The sequence below is a fragment of the Polyergus mexicanus genome, unplaced genomic scaffold, assembly GCF_030449975.1.
Source record: "Polyergus mexicanus isolate NDT 795.1 unplaced genomic scaffold, iyPolMexi1.0 SCAF_23, whole genome shotgun sequence".
In the NCBI taxonomy this organism is placed as follows: Eukaryota; Metazoa; Arthropoda; class Insecta; order Hymenoptera; family Formicidae; genus Polyergus; species Polyergus mexicanus.
Genome location: NW_027223343.1, coordinates 1513540 through 1538041, shown reverse-complemented (window position 1 = coordinate 1538041; position 24502 = coordinate 1513540). Strand labels below are relative to the sequence as shown.

Genomic DNA, 24502 nt, shown 5'->3' with positions numbered 1-24502 from the left:
TATAGCCAGAAATGGAACGTGATTTTTCAAATACGTAATTATTAAAAATTATTTGTTTCATGATTTTAATATGTAAAATCTCTAAGATCTCTTTAACAAATGGAAAACACGCACGCACGATTGTAATTTTTTTTATTTAAAATTTTTTATATTATAATTATATCTTCCCTTTAATTAATTATATGGACCTCTCGAGTATAAATATTGTGTGAGATGTATATGTTGAGGAAAGAATATAATATAAATTGCCATATTTTGGTTTTTACGCTCAATATTCTTTTTCTCTTACATCGTATTATTACGAAAATATTATTATAATACATTTATATATTATTGTTATAAAAATAATAATACATGTATTTATAACAGGCTAGAAAAAATAAATTTCTATAACATTTTTTCCAACAGGATAATCGAAAATTTCCTTTATCTAATTTGTAAGCGTATAATATATAACTTAAATAACTTAACTTGTGTCCGTGGTGTGTATTTTATAGGAAGCTCTTGCTCGTAAGATGTATAAAGAGCGACTAGAAGAAATCCGCGCGGATTTCGCGCGGGAAACGGAGAAGGAGGCAAGGAAGCAAACCGAGCGGGTTCTTCAGGATAGCATAGATTTCGAAAAGATGCGTTGCGAGAAGCGGCTGCTGCAGGACAAGTACACGGCGCTCAAAGAGAAGTACATGAAATTGAAGAACGATGTTCGCCTCGCGGTCGAGAGAAGGAGCAGGAGAAAAGAGGGATATACGACGGCCTCGGAAACCGAGAGATCGACATCCACCAGGACGAAAACGGACAGGACCGAGTCGTCAGAACAAAAGTAAGTTTTATTTACTTACATAAACGGAGAGAATCAGCACTTATATAATTTCGTATATCCAACAATATTTACATAGTTACAAATAGGCTTGCAAAATTGTATAGAAAAAATTTTAATATTAATTATATATGTATGTGTTAGTTTCATGGAATATACAATAGATTCGTCCCTTCTCTCTCAAATTTTTTACGTGATTATCTCTTCTATGTTTGTGATTGAACAAGAGAGCTAGTAGGTGGTTGAAAATATTATAAAGTGTATTGTAATTGTGTAACATTTTAATTCTTTACTTCTCGGTCTATCTCATCGCGCATACATTTGACGTATAATAATAAAGAAAATTGCTATTGACATTTTCTATCAGTTTTGTTCATAATTAATAATAATAATCATAATGTAATAATCAATCTCTGTAATTCTTAATATTAGCACGCCTTTTGCGTAAAGCACACGCATGCCATTTCATATCTCATTTATTAATATCTCCCTCCTTAATGTAATTACCTGATGTTTTTACGGTAATTAGCGAGATAGAAATCAACATCTCATATACGTATACAGGGTGGTCCTCGTAACGGTCGCCACGATTTTTAAGGCACTTACAATAATCTGACATAAAAAAGTTTCAAACAAAAGTTGTGTGGCTTCAAGGGGGCCATAAGATGGTGACAATGATTTGACCGTGGAAAATCATTTGAAGGTCATGTGAAGGTCAACTTTAAAATCTTAAACGGAAACCCCCATTTTTTATTTAGTATTCTTGTAGCTGATATCGAGAGATTTCCAAAACACTATAATAAAGTATTTTTTCATTAAGTACTTTTTGAGTTATTTTATATTTTAATCTGACATCTTTTGATATAAAAAATAAAATATCTCGTAAAATATTCAGTTTTCGATAATTTTACCGTAATACTTCTATGTACATAATAATAAGACAAATTAATTAGTGCTAAAAAAAAACAAATAATTGTTTTAAAAAATACATTGTAAATAATTTTCTTAAAAACAATTTTTTTTTTATATACTAATTGATTTGTCTCATTATTCTGTACATAGAAGTATTACGGTAAGATTATCAAAAACAAAATATTTTACGAGATATTTAATTTTTTATATCAAAATATGTCAGATTAAAATATGAAATAACTCAAAAAGTACTTAATAAAAAAATACTTTGTTATAGTGTTTTGGAAAGCTCTCGATGTCAGCTACAAGAATACTAAATAAAAAATGGGGGTTTCTATTTAAGATTTTAAAGTTGACCTTCACATGACCTTCAAATGATTATCCAAGGTCAAATTATTGTCACCATCTTATGGCCCCCTTGAAGCCACACAACTTTTGCTTGAAACTTTTTTATGTCAGATTATTGTAAGTGCCTTAAAAATCGTGGCGACCGTTACGAAGACCACCCTGTATATAACGTAATTAATTCAATAAATATATTATTCTCGCTAGTTTCTGTATCGAAACGTTAATGTTGCACGTTCATTATCGATATATCATTCTCACTATAGTACCTTCGCAGTCTATATCATCAGTTTTAATTCGTCGAGCGTCTGACGGCGTATTTCCCGATTAAACTGACTGTGAAGGTGCTCCGTCATGTTCATGCGATTTGCCCTAATGTCTGGCTATAGGCCTTAAATCGTGCTCGCAGTACACCGCTGAAGAACGCGAACTCGAGCCCGGTGACAAACGCGAAATCGCAGGAGGGGCAGAATACGAGCAAACAAGTCGGAGAGCAAAACGATCCGGACAATTCGAGGAGTGAGAGGGCGGCCACGGGGTTTCAGAAACACGTAACCGCCGTCGCTGACTCGAAGAGCGCAGCAAAATTTGAGTCTGACGACACCACCACCGCCAGCGAGACGAACGCTAACATGATGATGATGATGAAGAAGAAGAAGAGCTTTAGTAAGAAGGTCGCTCCGTGTGCGGGTCGCTCAAACGGTGGCGGCAACAACAACCCCGTAGAGAACCCCGTGGAGAATATCAGGAAGCAGCTAAAGAAGCTGGAAGATCTCGGCGATCAGTTGCCGAGCAACGAAACGGCCTATACAGTGCGATATCCTTTCCAAGATAAAGGTGATTGTTTTAAATCTATCTCGCGCATCATTACTTCCGATCTACAATATTTTCGAGGCAATATAAGTTTCGCTCACAAAGTCCCTAAAGATTTAAAACCAGGTCAGATCGGGTCTGGTCACAAATTGAAAAACAGCGTTTCTCGACTTTCTTTTAAAAAGGATGGTATATATAATATACGATATATATTTTGTCAACGAAACAACAGAGTTTATTCTTTCCAATGCGCGGAGAATACGCGAAAAGTGTGTCCTACTATTTCTTTACTTTTTTAGATAAATATTAAATATTGGATAACAAGATTTTGTTATCGTATATATTATACATTGCAATGTAGGACATGTATTCTAATAACGTTGCACAGCCATAGAAAAAAATTGTCAATTTTACTTGTAAAATAAGCGATCTTTTTTTATACAATAATATTTTATAGATAGCATTGCACATTATATTTTTAAAGAGTACAGTTTCGATGTGAATTTAACGCTATCTTTCAAGATGTGGCGTTTATAATAAGTTGCAAAATAATATTTATTTGAAATTTTAAATAAATATGATGACAGATGATAAATATGTGACGTTTTATATCGTTTTATAGTATTAATAACGAAAGAGATTTTTCTAATTGCGAATAAGTATACTTTTATCATATTTACAGTATATTCTTTCTTTTTACATATTATTCTAGCACTTTGATATTTGTAGCTTGCCTCTCTTTTTTTTTTCACTCTCTTCCTGTTTTTATTAAAATATTACAAAATTATTTCTACAAACGGTATATATAGATACAGGGTTGGGAAAGTTACTTTATAAAAGTAACTCGTTACCGTTACCGTTATTTTTTCTAAAAAGTAACTCGTTACCGTTACTCGTTACTAATTTTAAAAAGTAACTCGTTACCGTTACTAAAAAGTAACGAGTCGTTACAATTTCCGTTACTTTTTTACAATACAAACTAATAAATTATTTGGCATAAGAAAAACTTTTAAAAAATTGTAAGCAAGATTTCATTCAAGGTTTATTACAAAATAAATGATTAAATTTTATCGAAATTCTTTATTAATTTTTAATAAAATTTGTTGCTCCATAGTATCATCATTTAAATGCCCTTTTTGTGGTGTTAATACAGAGCCACCGATGCTAAACATTCTTTCTACGGATGCACCGCTTGGTAGAGCTGTATTATATTTAATAAAAAGTTTTTTAAGTTTTGGATAGTCGTTTAACATTTCTATATTACAATTATTTGATTTTAAAAACCGTTGCAATTCTTCTTGTTCAGATTCATTTTGCACATTTTGTTTTTTGCTCAAAAATGAAAAAATCATCGCGATCGTCAGATTTTCCAGCTTTTGAAGAATTTTCAGTTGATCGGATTCCCAATAAATCCTCCAAGTAATTTTCAGCACGTTTTCTTTTTTCTCCGGTTAAACAGTTTAACTTAAATTTTGGATGTAAACATGCTGCTATTATTAATTCTTTTGTTTCAAATATTGTAAGAAATCTAAAATCAAATATAGTAAATTAAGCGACATTGTTTGTTTTATTGAAATTAATACTTTTGAATCAATAGTTTAAAATAAAATAATATTTTTCAATTCAATCCTTATTTAAAATTAAATAACATATGTATTAATCAAATTAATAAGTTACCTTTTATTTAAACCTTGCTGAATAGCTTCAACTAATGAATGGCAATCTATAAGGTCAGATTTATTGAGATTTTCTAATTTTCGTTGCAAGGTACTTAGAACTGGTAGTAAATGAGATTACAACATAATAAGAATGCTAATTGGTCGATTTGCTTTTACGGCTTTACGGTTAAGATAAAAATTTTATCACGCACAATAGCAAGAATAATATCTTAAATAAATCAAAAAATTTGAAAAAAGTAACGATAAAAGTAACTGTTAAATTCGTTACTCGTTACCGAAAAATGTAACGAAGTTACTTTTTCCGTTACAAATAAAATTTGTAACGCCATTACCGTTACAGTTACCGAAAAAAAGTAACTGTAACGGTAACGGCGTTACAAGTAACGCGTTACTTCCCAACTCTGTATAGATACATGTATGTATGGTATATATGTATGTATTGTACATATTTTAATTATTTTCCAACAATTGCTTTAATTTGATTATCCGTTAAATATCTTCTTTTTTTTTCACATATTATTATTATTATTTGCATACCTCGATTCTGTAAATGTGTAAATAACTCAACAAATACCTCAAACTAGTAATATTTAATCTCCCTAGATTGAACGGCAGTATACATTGTATCTTCTTATTTGTATATATTATTCCTATCAATAAAATATTTCTATGATTATGTTATATATATATATATATATATATATATATATATATATATATATATATATTATTTCTTTTCTGTTCCGTAGGATTTTATACATTTTACTTTGGTTAATCTGGCTTATATCTTTCGACTTGCTCGTAAGTGCACCATTAATTTTGCTTTCGCACGCTGTATTCATAAATCCCGTCATTCCCAGTCTCATCATTTTCATATTAGTCTTTAAACATATAATATATAAAGCTTAAAGTTTATTCCAATTAGAGACAAGACCTTGATCGAAATCGAAAGCAACTGTGCTTTTTCTTACAGCGCCGGCGAATGCCTCTTCGGAGCTGGAATTCTTCCGACATCGGATCCATGTGGAGAGGGACTCGGTGAGGAGAGCTCGCGAAGCGCTGAGACAACAGAGAAGTGCCTTTCAGGGTAGGCAAAGAGCTTGGAAGCAACGGAGCGCGAGGGCCACTCTGGAACAATTGGTGCAGGTTACCATTATTATTAATTAGGAATTAAAATTCGTTGATTTAAATATGTAACTATCTTTTATATCATTTGTCGTATCACTATTATTGCGATAATTTTTTTAATAATATAAAAAATATATCTCTGATTTCTGTCGATTATACTATAATATTTTCATTTTTTAATCTAAAGAAAAGATTGTTTCTCTAACGATAGTATTATTGATTAGAAGTAAAGAGATCTTGAATATTTATTCACAGGAGGAACGCGAGCTTTCTGATATGGAGGTGAGTTTGCATCGCACGAGAAGCCTCCTGGGTGAGAAGGTCATTCATCTAAAACACCTGGAACAGTCTTTGGAACGAGTGGCAAACGACAAGCGAAACGAAAACGACGCGTCTTCAATAAAAAATGATGAACTGACACTGAGCGATATGTCGAGCGCCAGCAGCGGTTTCAGCTCGACTGATTTGGGAACTGACACTTTTATAGGTATATTGCACAGATAAAGTTTCGAAATTAAGTTATTTCTTAAGATATTGTTAATTTTAAATAACAAACAACGTGAGATACGACAGATTCTTAATAATATTAATAATATTAAAAGAAAAAAATGACGCCCGACTTGCTTGCTAATTTATTAAATATATTAAATATTTTAAATTTATAAAAAACTTTCCAGACATATATGTATATATATATATATATATATATATATATATATATATATATATATATATATATATATATATATTGGATGATTGCATAAGTTCGTGCCCGATTTTCATAGATGGCATTAAGTTACTGCATGGCGGAGTTCTATTGTTTTCGTGCGGTAATTGTTGCTTACACCGAATAGATGACGTTGTCTTATGTCAATTTAGCGTCAGACATTGTTCAGATAAGTCCATTTGTGCATAAGAGAAATCATTAAAAATGGAGAACGAAAAGGTGCATTTGCGGCATGTAATGCTATATGAATTTCGGAAAGGTGTGAGTGTTGGGATTGCACAAAAAAATATTCAAAGCGTTTATTTGGACCGCGCTCCTGCTCTCCGAACAGTCAAAAAGTGGTTTGGCAGATTTCGAAATGGTGATTTCAACATGGAGGATCAACCCCGCTCTGGACGGCCTTCTGGCATCGATGATGACATTGTGCATGCCTTAGTGGAAAGAAACCCAAGGATTACAACTGAGGATATTGCTGAGAGGCTGAACATCGATAATTCAACCGCTTTTCGTCATTTAAAAAAGCTTGGATACATTTCCAAGCTTGATACGTGGGTGCCGCATCTCCCGACTGAAAGGAATAAGCTGCAGGAAAACTGCAGGAGTTGCAATGGGAAATTCTGCAGCACCCGTCATATTCTCCAGATATTGCGCCTTCAGATTTTTATCCGTTCCGGTCTCTGCAGAATAGTTTAAATGGCAAGAATCTCAATTCCGAGGAAGCTGTCGAAAACCACTTTACAAACTTTTTTCAAGAAAAACCAAGTTCTTTCTTCAAAAATGGAATCGACAAGCTTATAGATGGTTGGAAAACCATTGTAGAAAAGAATGGAGACTATATAATTGATTAATAAAAGTATTATCTCTAAAATATAATCTATTGAAGTTTATATTTAAATCGGGCACGAACTTATGCAATTATCCAATACATACGTCTCTCAAAAGTTTTTTGGGACTATCTAAAAATAAATATTTAACTCAAAATATATATAAGGATATAAATTGTTTTCTTCGCGTAATTATTTTTTCTTTTTTTTTCTATGTTTATTTCATAGATTACTGTCAGTTTCATAAAGAAACGAAGAAGTCGAGTTAGTTTATTTAATAAATTAAGAAAAAGATAAAATTATATCCAACATGATGCATAATTACTATATGAATCTCAGCATAAATATGTATTATATTGTATAGTTTGTTGTTGGAAATCTAGATAAGCCAGATCATTATCAAGAATCTACTGAGATCATCGCAAGTTTAGAGAATTTGAACTCAGAGATACGAGAGATTTGGGATGTCTTGAACAAACGCCAGGATAGCAACATACCCCCAACACCGGCTCTTATGTACTCTTATTTGCGATGGTTGCGGTTTCATCATCTCACCGCGCAGCCTAACAGCATGCAAGGTAAAGAAAAAGAAATATATATTTATTTTTTTCACGGAATCGGATTTGCATAGTGCACTTTTTAAATACTCCGATATATATGTATGTGCGATAAAAGTAAATTTTTTTTTTTATGATCTGGTTATTTGTTCTTACTTGTGAAAAAAAAAAAAAAAAATTGTAAATACGTCTATCTCTCTTTATAGGTGCCTTTGGTACGCCCAACATACAATCCAACATTTTATCTCAATTAACCGTTGCGCAACCTCCTACTACCACGACTCAGAATATTATCGCTCAATACGGTCCTAATAGCGGCTTTACCACGAGCGTTGGTACAGTCGAGAGAAACGCTTCGAATTTGATGGAAAGGACGAGAAATCTAAGAGATTGGCTACGCCAAGCTCGTGTCGAAAGCACCGACCTGATCAGTCCAGGTCAAGCGACTCTCTAAATTAATGAAAAAAATTTTCTCTTTCTTCCAAATCTTTTGCAAAATTAATCTTTATTCTCAATTAATCAATATGGCTTTGAATCAAATATTAGTTGAAGATGTATAATATTGTCATTACTTAATTAGGGATAATTAGTTAGCGTAATATTTTATTTATAGAATTATAGCTTATTGTGCAACGTACACTTCTCAAGTCTATTTATAATTTACGTTTTTACGGATTATATAATTAAGAATCAATTGGATACAATTTTGCAACCTCTTGTCAGAAATTGTCAAATCCTTTCGAAGTGATAATCCTATCCGTCACACGAATGTCTATTCCCGATTTGTACGGATTTCAAATTTGCGCTCGCTTGCTGCTCCGAACCTTGTTTCCTTCGTTATCGAATCGATGATCAAAAACTATCGAGAATATTGTATGTGTCATTGTACGACAAATAATTTATGTGCGAGAGAGAGAATAAAGTTGAACGTGATAACGTGATATATAAATGCATGTAATTTCCAATTAACATATATATATAGCACCATTTCTTAATTATTCGACCTTCAGACATGAATTTAATTAATCACTCCTTGATGAATTCGAATCAATTTGATCGATACATTTGATTGAATTTTTAAAATTTTATAGATTGACACTACACACACTATACACACATCACAGCACTACATAATTCAAATAAATTCAAATTCAATTTAAATAAAACGTCTCAAGTGATGAGTTTCTTGCCTCTTTAAGTTTCTTGGAACAAAATATTATGAATAAACAAAAAGTGAATATTATTCTGCACGATATTAAAAAAAAAAAAAATGGAAAAATTATCCTAGAACGGTCGGTTCCCTCTTTTGTCTTCCAGCGTGTTCTGAACTTAATTAGCTCTACTTTTAGCGTAAGCTATCTATGCGCGATGACACATGTGTGTGTGTGTGTGCTTTGATTTTGGAAAATATATATATATATATATATATATTATGTACGTGTGTACGTGTGTAAAGCTTGTAAATTGATGATATAGATGTAGGTACGCGTGTATCTATGGATAGGAGGATCTTTGTGGAACGCGTTTGTAAATATGTGTACTTCGATATACATATATTATCGAAAAGTTAAAAGAGAGACCCCTCTCTCATGCGATGCAATGCATGTTATAATGTACGATAATGCACGATATAACGATTCATTTCATTGATAGTCCGTTGATTCTCCGTATATTTTCAAGATTTCGATTAGGATACGTAACATATGTGCGCGTGCGCATGTATTGTAATATAATATAACTATAAAATTATATTAAACGCGTTCGAAGAATATGGTGGTACATCGTATATTATAGTTGATCGTGCGCGATATTCTAATGATTACCGAATTATTTGTGATTTAACGGAACTCGAATCAAAAACAGTGGAAACATTTTATCGTAATGTTATACTTTATAGAAGACTTTATAGATTTTCATAATTTATATCTCTTTTATACATAAAGGAAAAAAATTTTGATTATTTATGTTAAATATATGCATTGCTTGCGTGATAAGAAAATTGATAAGATTTATGCGTGAGATGTTGCTAAAATTTTCGAACACTTATTATAACGATCGTGAATATCGCGCGCGATCATGGCAAGAAATGCCTCTACGTTTAATCAGTCATTTTTCAAATGCCAAAACTTTCTCTTAATTAGCAAATACGCTAGATCACACTAGATACATCGTGTAAATTATATATATTATAAATAGAGAATTGAACATATGCCAAACATTTTTTGATGTCGATTAAATTTACCCAGCGATGATTACTTCGATGTATTGACTCTCGACAATTCTTAAAGAAAAACGATGATATAACCACGTAGCATATACATATATAATATCACAATATCATGATCTCATTAAATGTATGATATAGTTAATATAATTGACAGTTCTACACATTTTTGGAATATAGATATAATATTGAATTGAATAATTATACTTTACGTAATCTCTGATTTATTTCTAAAAAGTCGAAATTATGAAAAGAATCTGCTTTCATTTAAAGATATAATTACTTAATAGTAAAATTTTTTTTTTTTTTTTTAGATTGTGAAAAACAATGTTTCCCGAATTTGGGACACCTATTGATAATAAACAGATAAATATACGTAAATGGGACATGTTTCAAATGTAAGACATTATGTGAGATAGCGTTATAAATTTTTATACTTAACTTTTGTGCTATACATTATATCGAAGATGATTATTAATGATAGCTGTTGATGAGAATATTAAACATTAATATGCAAAGAATGATAAAGCAATACATGAATAGAAAATCTATATAAAGTGAAATGTACAATTATGTAATATATTTATCATTTTATGTTATTTCTATATTATTGTTATATATAATATATATATATATATATATATATATATATATAAAGAAAGAAAGAAAAAAACTTCTTCCCTATTCTGAAATCAAAGTAATGCGCTATTGGAAATATTGATTTGATTTTACAATTAGCACAGAAATCTTTGAATTTCTTAATAAAAAATCTCATCTTTTCTTCGCAACGATTGTTATTACGATGAAAATAAACTACAATCGGTATGATTATCCTCGCATTCATCGCTATTTCTTTCAAATTCCTCTTTTGACGGTAACCAAGCGATTAATCGATGCATATGATTCTGTGATTTATTATTAAGGGAATTTTGCGCCGCTTTTATGACCGGAGATGATTTGCATACCAGTAATCTAATACAGGCGGAATCAGGACCAGTCATTCTTGCTATTAGTTGATTTGGTAGATTCGGATTCTTCGCTTGATCAACCAAATTTCGAATCTGTAGAACAGAATTAATATATATATATATATTGCAATTGCGTTGCATTCTTTTATATTATAAATATATTTTAATTTTAGATCAATTTTAGATTTATATGTGCAACTATTATTATCACGTCACATGTGCAATGTTAACACTTATTATTATATAATTATGTATAGTAGAATTTTTATATTTAAATTTTATTTAAAATATTATAGAAATTTTTTAAGTTTGATATTAGGAAAAATTAAATTATAATTCGATTACAAATCGATAAAAGCTTGAATAAACTAAATCCTAGCAATCTTTCCAAACGTTATTTAAAATTGAAATCCGCTTCCTCGTGTTTACAACAACTTACTTTTTCATTTTTATTTTCTAGAGTAAATTTTAAAGGATCCCAAGGCAGTGCTTCGTCGTCAATATTTTTGGCGATGTTATCTTGCGATTTTAATCCAAAGAGCGAACTTATCTGTCAAAAGAAATAAGAGAAATATGCTGAATTTAGAATAAATATGAAAAATATTGGTATTGCATAATATTTACCATCTGCGCAAGAAATATAACGCTGTTGATCGCGATTGCTGCGACTTTTTGCGAATCAAGTCCAACGAGGTGAAAGAATGCGGAAACGAGATTTGAAGGACCAAATGGCTGTTTTGTATCATCGTTTTCATCGTCGCCACGCTTCTGCTTCTGTCTGCGTCCTAAACTCTTCGATACTAGATCGGCAATGTCCTTAGCCGTTTCTAGATAGTTACTTGCGTACTTCAATCCTGTTTTTATCTTATCCAGAACATCTGGAATTAATGATAGGGCATACGACAATACGATATAAATATAAGACAATAATTGTTTTCATAATTCAATTTATTTTTGATATCGACTTTTTAAGAGATAATTTCTGAAATATTTCTGTAATAAATTTACAGAATGTTGATTTTCTTATAAATATCTTCTTGTGTAAAAAGATTTCTTTCTAAATCAAAGCAAAAAACGCGTGAAATTTATCTTCTAGTTCTTATTGTTTTATTACCTCTCTCTTCTTATTTATTTTAAATATATTTATATTAAATCTTTTTTTTTTCTTTTTTTTTTAAAAGAAAAATAATCTCTCACCTTCGGTTTTTGCAAGCTGCACATTATCAAATATAGTTATCCAAATAACAGAAAAGAGGAAGCACGAGACGTTCGACATTTCGTTGACTCTAACTATGAAACAATACTGAGACTATCAAGGATCTTCCTAAAGCTGACCATAACGGGTGTTCCGCGTTAATTGTGCGTTTATTTCTATTCCGCTGCGTCTCCGACGGAGCTACAATTGAGTCCCCTGTTACGCGATTGTCGCTCTTCTTGCTTCGCCAGCCAAGCGCGAGGAAACGACATCCGTAGTCATGTTTCGTGGCATGATTTATAGTCACATCCCTGTTAAAAGTCAGTAGTTGACGAAGGTGCTAGAAGTAAGACAGTTGAATTTTGCGTAGTTATATATATATATCATTGTTCTAATTATAGAATCTGTTCGAAAAGTGTTTAATATATTAAGCAAAAGTTACTTAAAATTTCTCGTTAGAAGTGAAATATTGAAAAAAGAAGCGTATATATAATAATAAATATTTTTTAGCAGATTGTATTAGAACACAATAGCTTGTTGACAGATCTTATACATATAATAGCAAGATGTCAAAACTAATGATACAAACGAGAAGAAAATAATTCTATATGAAAAAAAAAAAAAAAAATTGAAAATGTAGACTAAAACTTTTTTATGTTTTTTATCAATATCAAAAGATTATTTTTCGGGGAAACATGATAAGAGGACGTATGTGGGATGTATTTACTTTTTAGAAATATTATTTTATATTAACTTAAAAATTGTTTAAAGCGTTGTCCATTTAGTAATAATTATGCCCTTGGTATTAAACCTTTGTCTTAATTTTCTTCTGTAGAATCACCTCCTTTTCCCGCTTGTACTATTAATTCTGGGACATCCGGTCCATTTTATCTTATCCACAAATTTCAAAATATTTAGCCATGCATTACTGCTTGCTAATATTTTATGCATCTTGCATTTTTAAAATGACATCCGGGGAAATATCATCTTTATATGTGGATGAAGTTCGCAGTTTAAGCGAATTACCAATGGATAAACTGATCCAAATAAAATCTTCCCTTGGAAGCGCGGGATACGGTAGAAACTAATATATTCTAACTATATTGTCATTACATAAATTTTTCGTTAAATATAATTTTCAATTTAATATGAGCGAAATTATTTTTTAACATTATTATATCATCACTTTTATTTTATTATATTATTAGGAAATAATTATTAAAAATAAATATTACATAGATATTTTTTCTCAATTTGTTTTTACGTTATTTGTAGATATTACTGATGACAATGAAAACGCGCGCGAAGATGTATCTAGTAGAAGATTATCCTTGACAATGCCAATGGCTTTGCCATTAAGAAGAAGTAACAAGAAGCCTACGCGACGATATGAAGAGCACTATGATGAAAAAGGCAAGGAATCGAAGGTTTCAAAGATCTTCCAGGTGGCAATAACTGCATTATCGTTTCTCGCATTTGGCGGTTATCTCCTTACGCTTATAATAACAGCAATTCGTCGCAATATGGCCAATAATCCAAGCGGGAATGTCGTCGTATTTTCGGTAAGAGATGCAATTTTTATATTACTGTTATTTATTTTATATATATATAATTAAATTTTTAAGAAATGATTTATTCTTTTAAAGGGTTCTTTTTAGCAGAGTGCCGATGTAGCTTACATGAAAAATCGTGAAAATGTCGTTGTAAAATGTCATAAAAATACGAATAGATTTTATACAACCAAAATACAATCGATCGATTATACATAAATTACTAATTATTTTTTCTAGAATCTGCAAGGTCTACAAAAATTCAATCGACCCAAACGTAACATTTTAATATTTGATCCAATGGAAAATAATTTTGAAACTGACAAACTTTATGAAGGAATGATTATGCTCTCAAGAAGTTATGCCTTATACAATTGATTACAAACTATATAAAAAAATGCTATATTTTAGGAAGATTTATTATTTATACATATTTATTCTGTTGGCAAAAGTATAAGATTTATAACTAATCTAATATAGAGCAGATTAATAATGGCAAATAATTTATAAAAAATAAAATAGATTTGTGTGTAAGAAAAGTAAACATTTTATAATAATTATCTTAATAAGGTGTTATTTTTTATTATTTATTGAATTAATTATTTATTTTATGGATAAAATTAATCTCAATTAATTATGTTGACTAAGTGTTTTAATAATTAATTTTGAAACAGGTTTCCTTTATTTTCGCTTTGACTAACATAAGAATTATTTGCGCCGATCGATTAAATTGAATTCGAAGAGCGCTTCTTATCTTAGCAAATCTGACAGACTCTTGAAAATCCTAAAACCTAATAAAATCGAATAGAGGACCGCGATGTGTACATATCTCGAAGAATATTCTTAGCGTGTGGGTAGAAAGGCAGCTTCAAACATGGCTCTTCAAATAAACACCTAAGTTACTGTGTACTTCGCAGACCTCTACACGCAAAGATAACCATATGGCTCTTCCACAGATATCATCAACCACACATACGTATCTTATATCATTGTTCTACCAATATATGCAATTTTTTGTAACATACCAAACTTTTCAAAAACCAATCCATTCCTGATTAAATATCATTCATGTTTAAAAGTAACGACTATGAGACACACGGTATTACATTATATTTTGTTACAGTTATTCAATTAATCTACATCTAAAGATTTTAAATAAAATTAGATGAATAATATTAGAGTCTTAAACACATTTATAAAATTATATATGCTTAATTATGTACGTGAGTGTGTGTGTGTGTGTGTGTGTGTGTTATATTGATATATTCATGCTTGAAGATTGAAACGTTTAAAAATTTAGCAATACTATAATATTAATAATTTCTTTATTGAAATTTTTGAGAACCTTGCAACGACTTGCTGAGAACTATCTGAAATATTTTATATTCGAATATCTGAAAAATTTTAAGAAAAATATCCAATTAAAGAGAGCTTATTAGTAGAATAAAAAATCAGCAATTTAATATTAAAGTAAAGAATTTTAAATCTAATATTATCATTACACTATTATAAATTTTTTACCGTCTTAAAGCATTTCTCGCTACGCGAAGAATATTATTTTGAAACTTGTATTCGACTGCATCCGACACATGATTTTGGTCTTGGACCAATCTTCTTGCAGCCCCGCCTTCAGTATTTTCATGGACCAATCCACTTGTTCCAGTTAAATCACAACTAGCAGCGGTGATCTTTTTTTCAATCGGAAATCTCCTCTTAACAAGGCACAGTCTCGTTCATTCATTCACTTTTATACTGTATTCTGCAGTTCTCTCAAATATATATATATATATATATATATATATATGTTTTTTTTTTTTTTTTGTAAAAAAAGGCGGTAATTTCTTGTTAACAGAGTAATTTTAATTTTATGCTCAAAATAATTTTCCCTGACTATCAAAGTTCTAATTAATATAATTGAATATGTACATCTAATAAGAGTACCGCGAAGAATAAGTACAGTGAATTGAAGTGAACAGTGACAAGAAATAATAATTATATTCGCAAACATCAATTAAAATTTATTTTATATTAATTTCAATAATAATTCTTAGTGTAAAAATATATATATATATATTGTGTATGATTAAACGCAACATTTGTAAAATAGTAATACATACTTTCGACTAGTGACGTGAGCGTAATTGATAGCGCTGTGTGAAGGAATTCGTCAAAAAGAAGATGATTAGCACTAGTACTCACGTCATGGATAACTCAAATTGTTCGAAACAATTAAAATTTGGCATGGATCGCATATTGTCGAATGAGATTTGCACGAGAAAAGCAGGTAAAAATTAATGACGCTTAAAAATTATACGCAATATGTGGCATATAATTGAGTAAAATTTTACTTTCGTGTATAGTTTTCATAATTGATTTATAATTAAAACTATTTATTTTTATTAACTTTGATACTATTGTTACATATATTTCTTTAATAATTAAAAATCAGTAAAATAGTTTTAAAAATCATTTTACATATATATATTAATTTTTAGTCATATTTTTAAATAAAAATTATAATTGTGATCTTAATTATATGTACATATATATATATAATAACATATTTTATATGCGTTTAATATTGTCTATTACGTATTTTATTTTTTTTTTTAATCGCGAGTTTCTTTTAATTTCTTCAAAACTGATACGTTGATAGATATCCTTAAGCCAATTGCGATACAACCTCCGCCAACCATATGTTGCCCTTGTATTGAAAGTTGCGGTCAATGCGAAAGTGTCAGAGCTTGCATGTCATTTCCGCATGCCCATTCATCATTACCCGAGGGCATTGCTACGTCTTATACTGGGGTAATGGAATTAGGAACTTTATATCGGCCGGCACCATTACGCCCTGTACTGAGAAGTGAGTGAGCTAATAATTTATTATTGCATAATTTTCTTCAAGTTTATATCAAAGAAAATCATATAGTACTTTCTGTCCTATGTCTGTAAAAAAATTACTCGGTATTTTCGCGATTATATAAATTTATTGGAAATAACCTTTTTTTTTTAATCAAAGATATTAAGCTGTATTATTTTATTGCATCTTTGTGATTTTTATCATACGGTATTGCAATTTTATAAACTTTAAAATAAAATTTTATTAAGAGAGAAAGAAAGAAATAAAATCTTGATAGAGATAAGAACATGATTTGTCATCTATTTTGCGTTTGGAAGCTTAATATATTCAAAGCTATTTATTTTAAATTAATTAAGAAAGTTGTATATATACCAAAGTCTTCTTAATTAAATGTAAATGCAGGCATGAGATTAATCTCTGCACAGATTCATAAGATTACTTGAAGAAAATCCGACCACAGGTTACGTCATTGACAAATGTTACCATATGGACACACTGTCTTGTCCCTCTGATATCCAGGAGCAAGTAGAGCAAAATATTTACGTGTCAGTGTATTCTCGTGTTTCCTGTCTGTGTTTAAACGACATCTTAAGTGCTACCGAGCGTTTATACGCATGGTGTAAACGGCGGTTTCAATATGCATTTTTTCGGTTTGGTTATTATTAAAATTCGACAATGTGCCCCCATCTCTTCTTTCTTCTTCTTCATAACAATTTTGCCATTATTAATGTATCATAAAAATTTATAACAAATAAAATATTTATATGAATTAATGCAGAGGTAATAAATAATTTTTATTTATACACAGTTAATAAATTCGTTTCCTTATAATTTTATCAAAGGTTTATAACAAAATCTAGTAAAGTAATAAATTTATATAAATAAAGTATATAAAGTAATATATATATAAATCAATATTTGAATTATCATTAATTTATTGTGATTAATAAAAACATTTGAGACATATAATCTCTCTTTTTTATTATATTATACTTTTTTCTACATTTTCACGTAATATCAACAAATATTTTTTTTTTTTTTTTTTATATAGCGTGAATCAATGAAATGTAGCGAAATTCATGAATTAGAAATATACGCTCAAAGATTAACATGGAAATCCCAAAATAACTGTGATGTTAGAGGTATCTGTTCGAATTTGAACGAAGATTTGGCTTGGAAGTGGGAGCACCACACTGTTTAAATACGTACAGATGTTGTATACTTTTGTGCGGCTGTAAATCAGCCCGAAGTACCCCATCTTGCAAGCTGCTTTAGACTGAGATCCGTAGAAACTGATATCCATAGAGCCAAAAGTAGCATTTATCTTTCATGACGCTTTTTCACCTAATTCGCATGAGAATTGCGCAATTCCTTTCTTCACATTTTTTGTCTCCGTAATGCAAAAGTTTATAATAATTGTAATTTTAAGATTGATAATATTAGTAATAAATATTTTAAATATTTTATATAAACAATCTCTATTTTTTCACATTATATATATTAATTCTTATATTTATGCTTATGACAGATTAAAGATATCTAACGTCATTAAGATAAAATTTTTAACGCTAGCAAATGTATGCAGTTAGAAAACTAGAATTAAAAATATTGAAACTTTTGGATTTGTTTCATCTTAATTTATAAACGCGATCACAATTCATAAAAAAAGCGCAATGTTTTTTATGAGCGTATTGATATCTATTTAATTCATCTCTAAATGAAAATATGAAGGAAGAAAGCTACACAAGCATCAAAATTTCTTTTCTTCGGAATACTATATTTATTATATATTCGCGACTATAATATAGAAACAGAAATGAAATTTATTGTTAAATAAATTCAGATAAATATTAATTATTAATTAAAATTATTAAATAAATTTAGGTAACACATTCATTTTTCAGCACCTATATCGTCTTCTTCAACGATGAGTTCTTCCGAAACAAACATACGAAGAAAGAGATCGTGGTCTAGAGCTGTGTTTAGCTCGTTACAGCGAAAAGGGTTGGAAAGAAGATTTTCGTTACAAAAGTACATCACAAAACCAGACAGACGACAATTGGCAGCAACTTTAGGTTTAACAGATGCACAGGTTATTTTAATAATATCAATAATAGAAATGACAATTTATTTATTTTAGAATATAAATAGAGCTTGTTTTTATGTTGTTAGGTCAAAGTTTGGTTTCAAAATCGTCGGATGAAATGGCGACATACAAGAGAGAGTGAGAATGCTGCATCGGCTGGTCCAGATTCTACGCAAAAGGATATTCCGCAAAAATTAGTTAAGCCCAACGCCGATGATACGACACAACGAAACGAGGAAGACATAGAAATCGATGTAGATTTATAAAACTAGCTCTTTTTTAATGGTACATTTAAAAATTCTTCGAAAAAGTTATAAGAAAATTAGAGAGGTGTTATTTTAATATAACAATATTATATATAATCTTTATTAAATATACGTAAGAGAGCAATGTCACGGTGTGTGGTCAATATGCAATAATTGCGTATTCATCTTTTAAAGAAAAAAAAAAAAACAATAAACGACTCTTCAAGTTCAATTTTGTGAACATCTAGATCTAGATAATAAATGAGTTTATAATATAATAAAGAAAGTTTATTACAAGAAATATCTTTAATGTAAAAGAATTATTTACAGTACAATAAAACTGCCTCACTTATATCACTAATATTTCTTTATAATATTTAGCATTAAATCTCCAAAATTGTAAAACAATTCTATATATATATATTAATATCAGAGAATGAATTTATAGTCGATATCGATTTCGACGAATGACGATTTTCTATTTTTTCGATATATTTCCGTAGCAACGACTTTGTTATTCCCTCTTTTATCGGCGCAAAGATTTATGGCTCAACTGCCATTATATACGATAATATTTCACCATCATTTTCATTTTTCCAAGCTGTATATTTAGCAGGTATGTAAAAATTTAAGTCTCCCTAAATATATATATATGTGTATTACATATACATTACATATTTTTTCTTTTTTTCGCGCGTCTGTATAATCGTATATTATTATATATTTATTTTTATTTATGTGATTTCACAAATACCTGTAATTTTACAAATATTTGTATGATTTAATTTTCTTATTTAATAGATAAACAAAACGTATTATAAAAATATCACAATATTACAAAAATGATACATTGCTTAATACGATCCACTTTCGTCGGCCGACATCTTTCTTTGCAAATATACGAAACGTGTTTCTATCGCTTGACAACGAACCTAGCGAACACATTGGTAGCTAACGAGGAAAGAAAATGTGCACCGCTCAATACCAATGACATAATAAGTGAGAAATATGATGTTTAATTACTCGATGCTTTTAATCGCATTTATATATTTAATAATTTTCAATGAATTTAGACTAATTTATAAATTGCATTTCATTAAATTGTGCTGCTACATATCTAAGAAAAGAATTATAATTAATAGCCATTGATCTCAAACTTCTTTTATTATCAGACGCCACCGTGGCGCGATCACATGCGATTCCGGCAATGACCGCAGCTGTCACATCATCGAAAGCGATGCCATTCTTGGAGACAACGAATCCCGAAATAGCCACGGAAAACTTAGAAATTTCTGCATCAAAGATCGTGCCTCTTGGTCATGTGGATAAGGCGCCGTTGCCGTTTGAGGACATTCCTGGCCCGATGATACTCAAGTTATGGGAAAAATACTGGAGATACGTGCCACTTCTGGGTACGCAACTGTTTTCCAGTTTGCTAATCAGCAGATTTACCCAGGGTACGATCCCTTAAAGAGCTTCAATTGCTTGAAATTCAAAGAGTTTTGTATTTTTAAATTAATCACGGTTTAAATAAAAAATAAGCGATTTTGTAAAATGTGTAGAATATAAATAAAGTCTGGTTCTTTGAATTTTAAGCAATTCGTCGTCTGAGTCTCGAAAATTTACGTACAACGTAAAGCGCATATCAAGTTTTCCGAATTTATGGACACACATACACAGATATACATACAATTACATATACAATATTTATACATTTACTGTTAGTAGAAAACAGAATTAAAAACGATTATTGTTTAAGAGAGTTTTTATTATAATTTACGTCAAAAATTTAAAAAAAAAAAATCTTTAAAACAAAGAGAAATATTAATGTTATAATTTATTAATGTTATAATAATATAAATTCTTTTTTATTATTAACATATAATAAAAACACTCCTCTCAACAAACGAATATAAAGGAGCATTAAAATTAATTACGTATAATAGATAAAAAATTAAAAATAAATTAAAAGTTAACTACAAATTAACATAAAATTTGCAAATTAATATTAAAATCTAAACTATATATTCTGTATTCTAATGATTAAAAACATACATTTCATGGATTACTTTGCAGGACGATTATCTTGGAATCGCAATGTCACGCCGATTAAGTATTTATTCGATGAATACGGATGCATTGTGCGGATTAACGGCCCTTTTGCAAACGATATAGTTATGATTCACAGGTAAGATGTTGCAATTATCATGTTTCAATCTTGAAGCAAATTCATCAATTCTTTTAGGCCCGAGCATATAGCGGAAGTTTTCAAGCAAGAAAGCGAGTCAGCTGTTCGTAGCGGCATTGATATTCTTCAACACTATCGCCTTAATCATCGCAAGTGTCGTTTCGCTGGAGCGTTCTCTCTGTAAGTGTTCGATTTACATAGAATATATAATGCAAGAGGGTTGAAATATATAAAAAAAAAATAATTAAAAGAGTATACCTCGAATTATATTTACAAAAAGAAATACATTGATATTGTATCTCGTAAGCAAAATATTTTTCTTGAACTAAACAAATGTGTGAATTTAATTATATTTATTTATATGAAAGAGAGAGAGAGAGAGAGAGAGAAAATAATTGAGTATGTCACATGTTTATTGATTGTTGGATCGTGTCATAATCACTGCCACAATCAGGAATTAATTTATTCCATTTACAGCTAATCCTACATCTATTTGTGACATAATTAAATATAACTTTCCTTTGTATAAATATAATACAGAATCTTTTTTATTTTTTTTTTTTTTTTCGATAATCATAATGACTTTTCCTTGTTTAAATTATATAAAAGTATTTATACAATTTTTATAAAAATATTATTTTATAAAAATATGAGACATACAATAACGCAATAATAATTTTACGAAATGTCAGACAAAGTTCGGAGTGGTTAGAAGTGAAAGAGAAAGTTGATCGGCCGTTACACGAAACAAGTTCGAATTATATCGGAAAACTGAATTCAGTGGGTGACGAGCTTGTTAACAGAATTCGTAATATACGCAATCGACAAGACGAGGTATATATTAACAACCTTTTAACGTACATTAACGTTAATCGTCTTAAATCTAACACATAACATACAAATAACGTTTAAAGAGTAAAAAGCAAAATTAATATAAAAATCTTTTGTAAATTTAATAAAATTATATCAAGTAAATATAAAAGATGACCATGCGAATAAATGTTACAGGAATGATAATGCTTGATTACATATATTACTATCAAACGTAGAATAGTTCGAAAAGTAACGTTTTAATTAATTTTTGAATAACAGGTACCAGCGAATTTTTATCAGGAACTCACCGCGTGGGGTATGGAATGCTTCTACGTAATGATGTTCAATAGGCATCTCGGTTTTCTCGATGTCACTTCGAAATCGATGTCCGAGGTCACGAAACTTCTTAATGCATTAAGTACCGCTCACACGTATATGGCTCGTTGCGAGACTGGATTTCAGGTGTGGAGATTCATCGAAACTCCATTCGCCAAGAAACTTTTTGCAGCTTGCGACATTCTTGACGAGTGAGTTAATAAAATTTCATAAGACTTTGACAAAATTTATCAAATGCATATATTATTTTTTTCTCTGTACATTTCGTTTATAATAATAATAATTTTATTTAATATCTTATATATCTTGGCTGCACGCATTGATCGCGAAGCTTTTTATTTTCAGTAATATTATATCTTGTTAATTTGATACATTTATGCACAATGAATCTCAGGATTATTGGAAAATATATTCGCCAAGCACAGAACAAGCTGCAGGCTTCTCCGCTAACGAAACAAGAAAGATTTACGAATGAAGAGAAAGATTTATCATTGCTCGAAAAAATGATGATTCAACGTATCCATTCGGACGACATTGCTACCCTTTTAATGGACATGATTATTCTAGGCGTTCAAGCTGTAATATGCAATAATTTCACGCAAACAAGATAATAATATAAATGTACGTAATAAATTACTTTTTTTTTCTTTTTTTTTTTTAGGTCATAAATTGCGAGGCGTTCCTGCTTTACTTTTTAGCGAGGAATCCTAGAGTACAAAAACGATTGTATGACGAAATTATCTCTGTTCTATCAAAAACAGATGATAACACAACTCTGACAAAAGAAAGCTTGAAAAATATGCCATATCTAAAAGCGTGCATAAAGGAGAGTCTTAGGTATAACAGAATTTATGAAATATTACGTGTTAATTTTTCTTTGTTATAAAACTTTTAAATAGTTCTGAAAATTTTGTATAATTATATGTCATTATCTATAATGAGCAACAGTAGTATAGAAAAATGAGCAAGAAATATTATATAATAAATTGGTACTATATACAGGGTGGTCCTCGTAACGGTCGCCACGATTTTTAAGGCACTTACAATAATCTGACGTAAAAAAGTTTCAAACAAAAGTTGTGTTTTCAAACAAAAATTAGTGCCAAAAAAAAACAAATAATTGTTTAAAAAAAATACATTGTAAATAATTTTCTTAAAAACAATTTTTTTTTTATACTAATTGATTTGTCTCATTATTCTGTACATAGAAGTATTACGGTAAGATTATCAAAAACTAAATATTTTACGAGATATTAAATTTTTTATATCAAAATATGTCAGATTAAAATATAAAATAACTCAAAAAGTACTTAATAAAAAAATACTTTATTATAGTGTTTTGGAAAGCTCTCAATGTCAGCTACAAGAATACTAAATAAAAAATGGGGGTTTCCATTTAAGATTTTAAAGTTGACCTTCACATGACCTTCAAATGATTTTCCAAGGTCAAATCATTGTCACCATCTTATGGCCCCCTTGAAGCCACGCAACTTTTGTTTGAAACTTTTTTATGTCAGATTATTGTAAGTGCCTTAAAAATCGTGGCGATCGTTACGAGGACCACCCTGTATATATACATATATATATATATATATTTTTTTTTTTAATGTAAAAGATTGCGACCTGCATTTCCCTATTTGACGAGATCATTGTCGTCGGCAATTTCGCTACACGGATACGCGATACCGAAAGGGGTAAGTTGTAAGTGTTAGTTCAAATCTAGACGCGAGATAACAAACAAATAATTTTTGTCTCAGACTTTTGTCATAATGGCGAATCAAATAACGTCACAGCGTGAGGAACATTTTGAAGATCCTGGCAAGTATCTGCCGGAAAGGTGGTTGAAACAGAATGAACATGCGCGTGGCAATTCTTACCAAGAGTATTCATGTCTTCCTTTCGGGCACGGTGTACGTGCCTGTCTAGGAAAAGATATGGCCGAAATGCAAATGATGTTACTCACCGCAAAGGTACATTTATCGCATGCGTTAAAAAAATATATTTCGGATTAAAATAAAAATGTATATGTATTTTATTCTTTACAGTTGATACGAGAATTTATAATTGAATACGATTATGCTGATATCCAAAGCCGATTTCGTATGGTTAATGTACCAAATAAATCATTACGTTTTCGATTCTTAGATAGGGATTAAAGGGTAATAAAAGATATAAAGCCTAAACAATTACAAGTATTTAAGGGACATGACAGTGTGTGAACAGATAAAAAGAAAA

At 30.0% G+C, this 24502-nt stretch overlaps 6 protein-coding genes across 9 annotated transcripts in view; 4 read left to right on the top strand and 2 right to left on the bottom strand.

The window, feature by feature from the left end:
- Window positions 1-10588, top strand: part of Cep164 (centrosomal protein 164) — a 39291-nt gene extending 28703 nt beyond the window's left edge. For 2 of the 4 annotated variants that reach the window (XM_070312884.1, XM_070312882.1), the window contains exons 5-10: window positions 498-820; window positions 2484-2911; window positions 5540-5712; window positions 5950-6181; window positions 7629-7823; window positions 8009-10588. In XM_070312884.1, coding sequence (XP_070168985.1) covers window positions 498-820; window positions 2484-2911; window positions 5540-5712; window positions 5950-6181; window positions 7629-7823; window positions 8009-8256 — 1599 coding nt within the window. In that variant the 3' untranslated portion in view covers window positions 8257-10588. Of the gene's footprint in view, window positions 1-497; window positions 821-2483; window positions 2912-5539; window positions 5713-5949; window positions 6182-7609; window positions 7824-8008 lie in introns of those variants that run through there. The other 2 variants (XM_070312883.1, XM_070312886.1) reach the window with 2 other exon arrangements.
- The window catches only part of LOC138942549 (odorant receptor Or2-like), a 150741-nt gene that overhangs the window by 113769 nt on the left and 12470 nt on the right, over window positions 1-24502 (bottom strand). The window lies entirely within an intron of this gene.
- On the bottom strand, window positions 10824-12270 carry LOC138942654 (uncharacterized). The gene is made up of 4 exons (XM_070313043.1): window positions 12192-12270; window positions 11619-11872; window positions 11434-11544; window positions 10824-11087 (listed from the first exon to the last, which is right to left on the bottom strand). The coding sequence occupies exons 1-4, from the start codon at window positions 12268-12270 to the stop codon at window positions 10824-10826; spliced, it is 708 nt and encodes a 235-aa protein (XP_070169144.1).
- On the top strand, window positions 13110-14117 carry LOC138942730 (uncharacterized). Its single transcript, XM_070313199.1, has 3 exons — window positions 13110-13266; window positions 13465-13751; window positions 13980-14117. Exons 1-3 carry the CDS (start codon window positions 13110-13112, stop codon window positions 14115-14117), a joined length of 582 nt encoding a protein of 193 aa, XP_070169300.1.
- Window positions 15918-19083, top strand: LOC138942683 (homeobox protein H2.0). The gene is made up of 4 exons (XM_070313105.1): window positions 15918-16023; window positions 16396-16602; window positions 18504-18691; window positions 18772-19083. The coding sequence occupies exons 1-4, from the start codon at window positions 15918-15920 to the stop codon at window positions 18949-18951; spliced, it is 681 nt and encodes a 226-aa protein (XP_070169206.1). The 3' UTR covers window positions 18952-19083.
- On the top strand, window positions 19773-24423 carry LOC138942732 (probable cytochrome P450 12a5, mitochondrial). The gene is made up of 11 exons (XM_070313200.1): window positions 19773-19929; window positions 20103-20387; window positions 21007-21118; window positions 21176-21298; window positions 21811-21952; window positions 22211-22458; window positions 22662-22845; window positions 22929-23104; window positions 23883-23961; window positions 24025-24237; window positions 24313-24423. The coding sequence occupies exons 1-11, from the start codon at window positions 19773-19775 to the stop codon at window positions 24421-24423; spliced, it is 1830 nt and encodes a 609-aa protein (XP_070169301.1).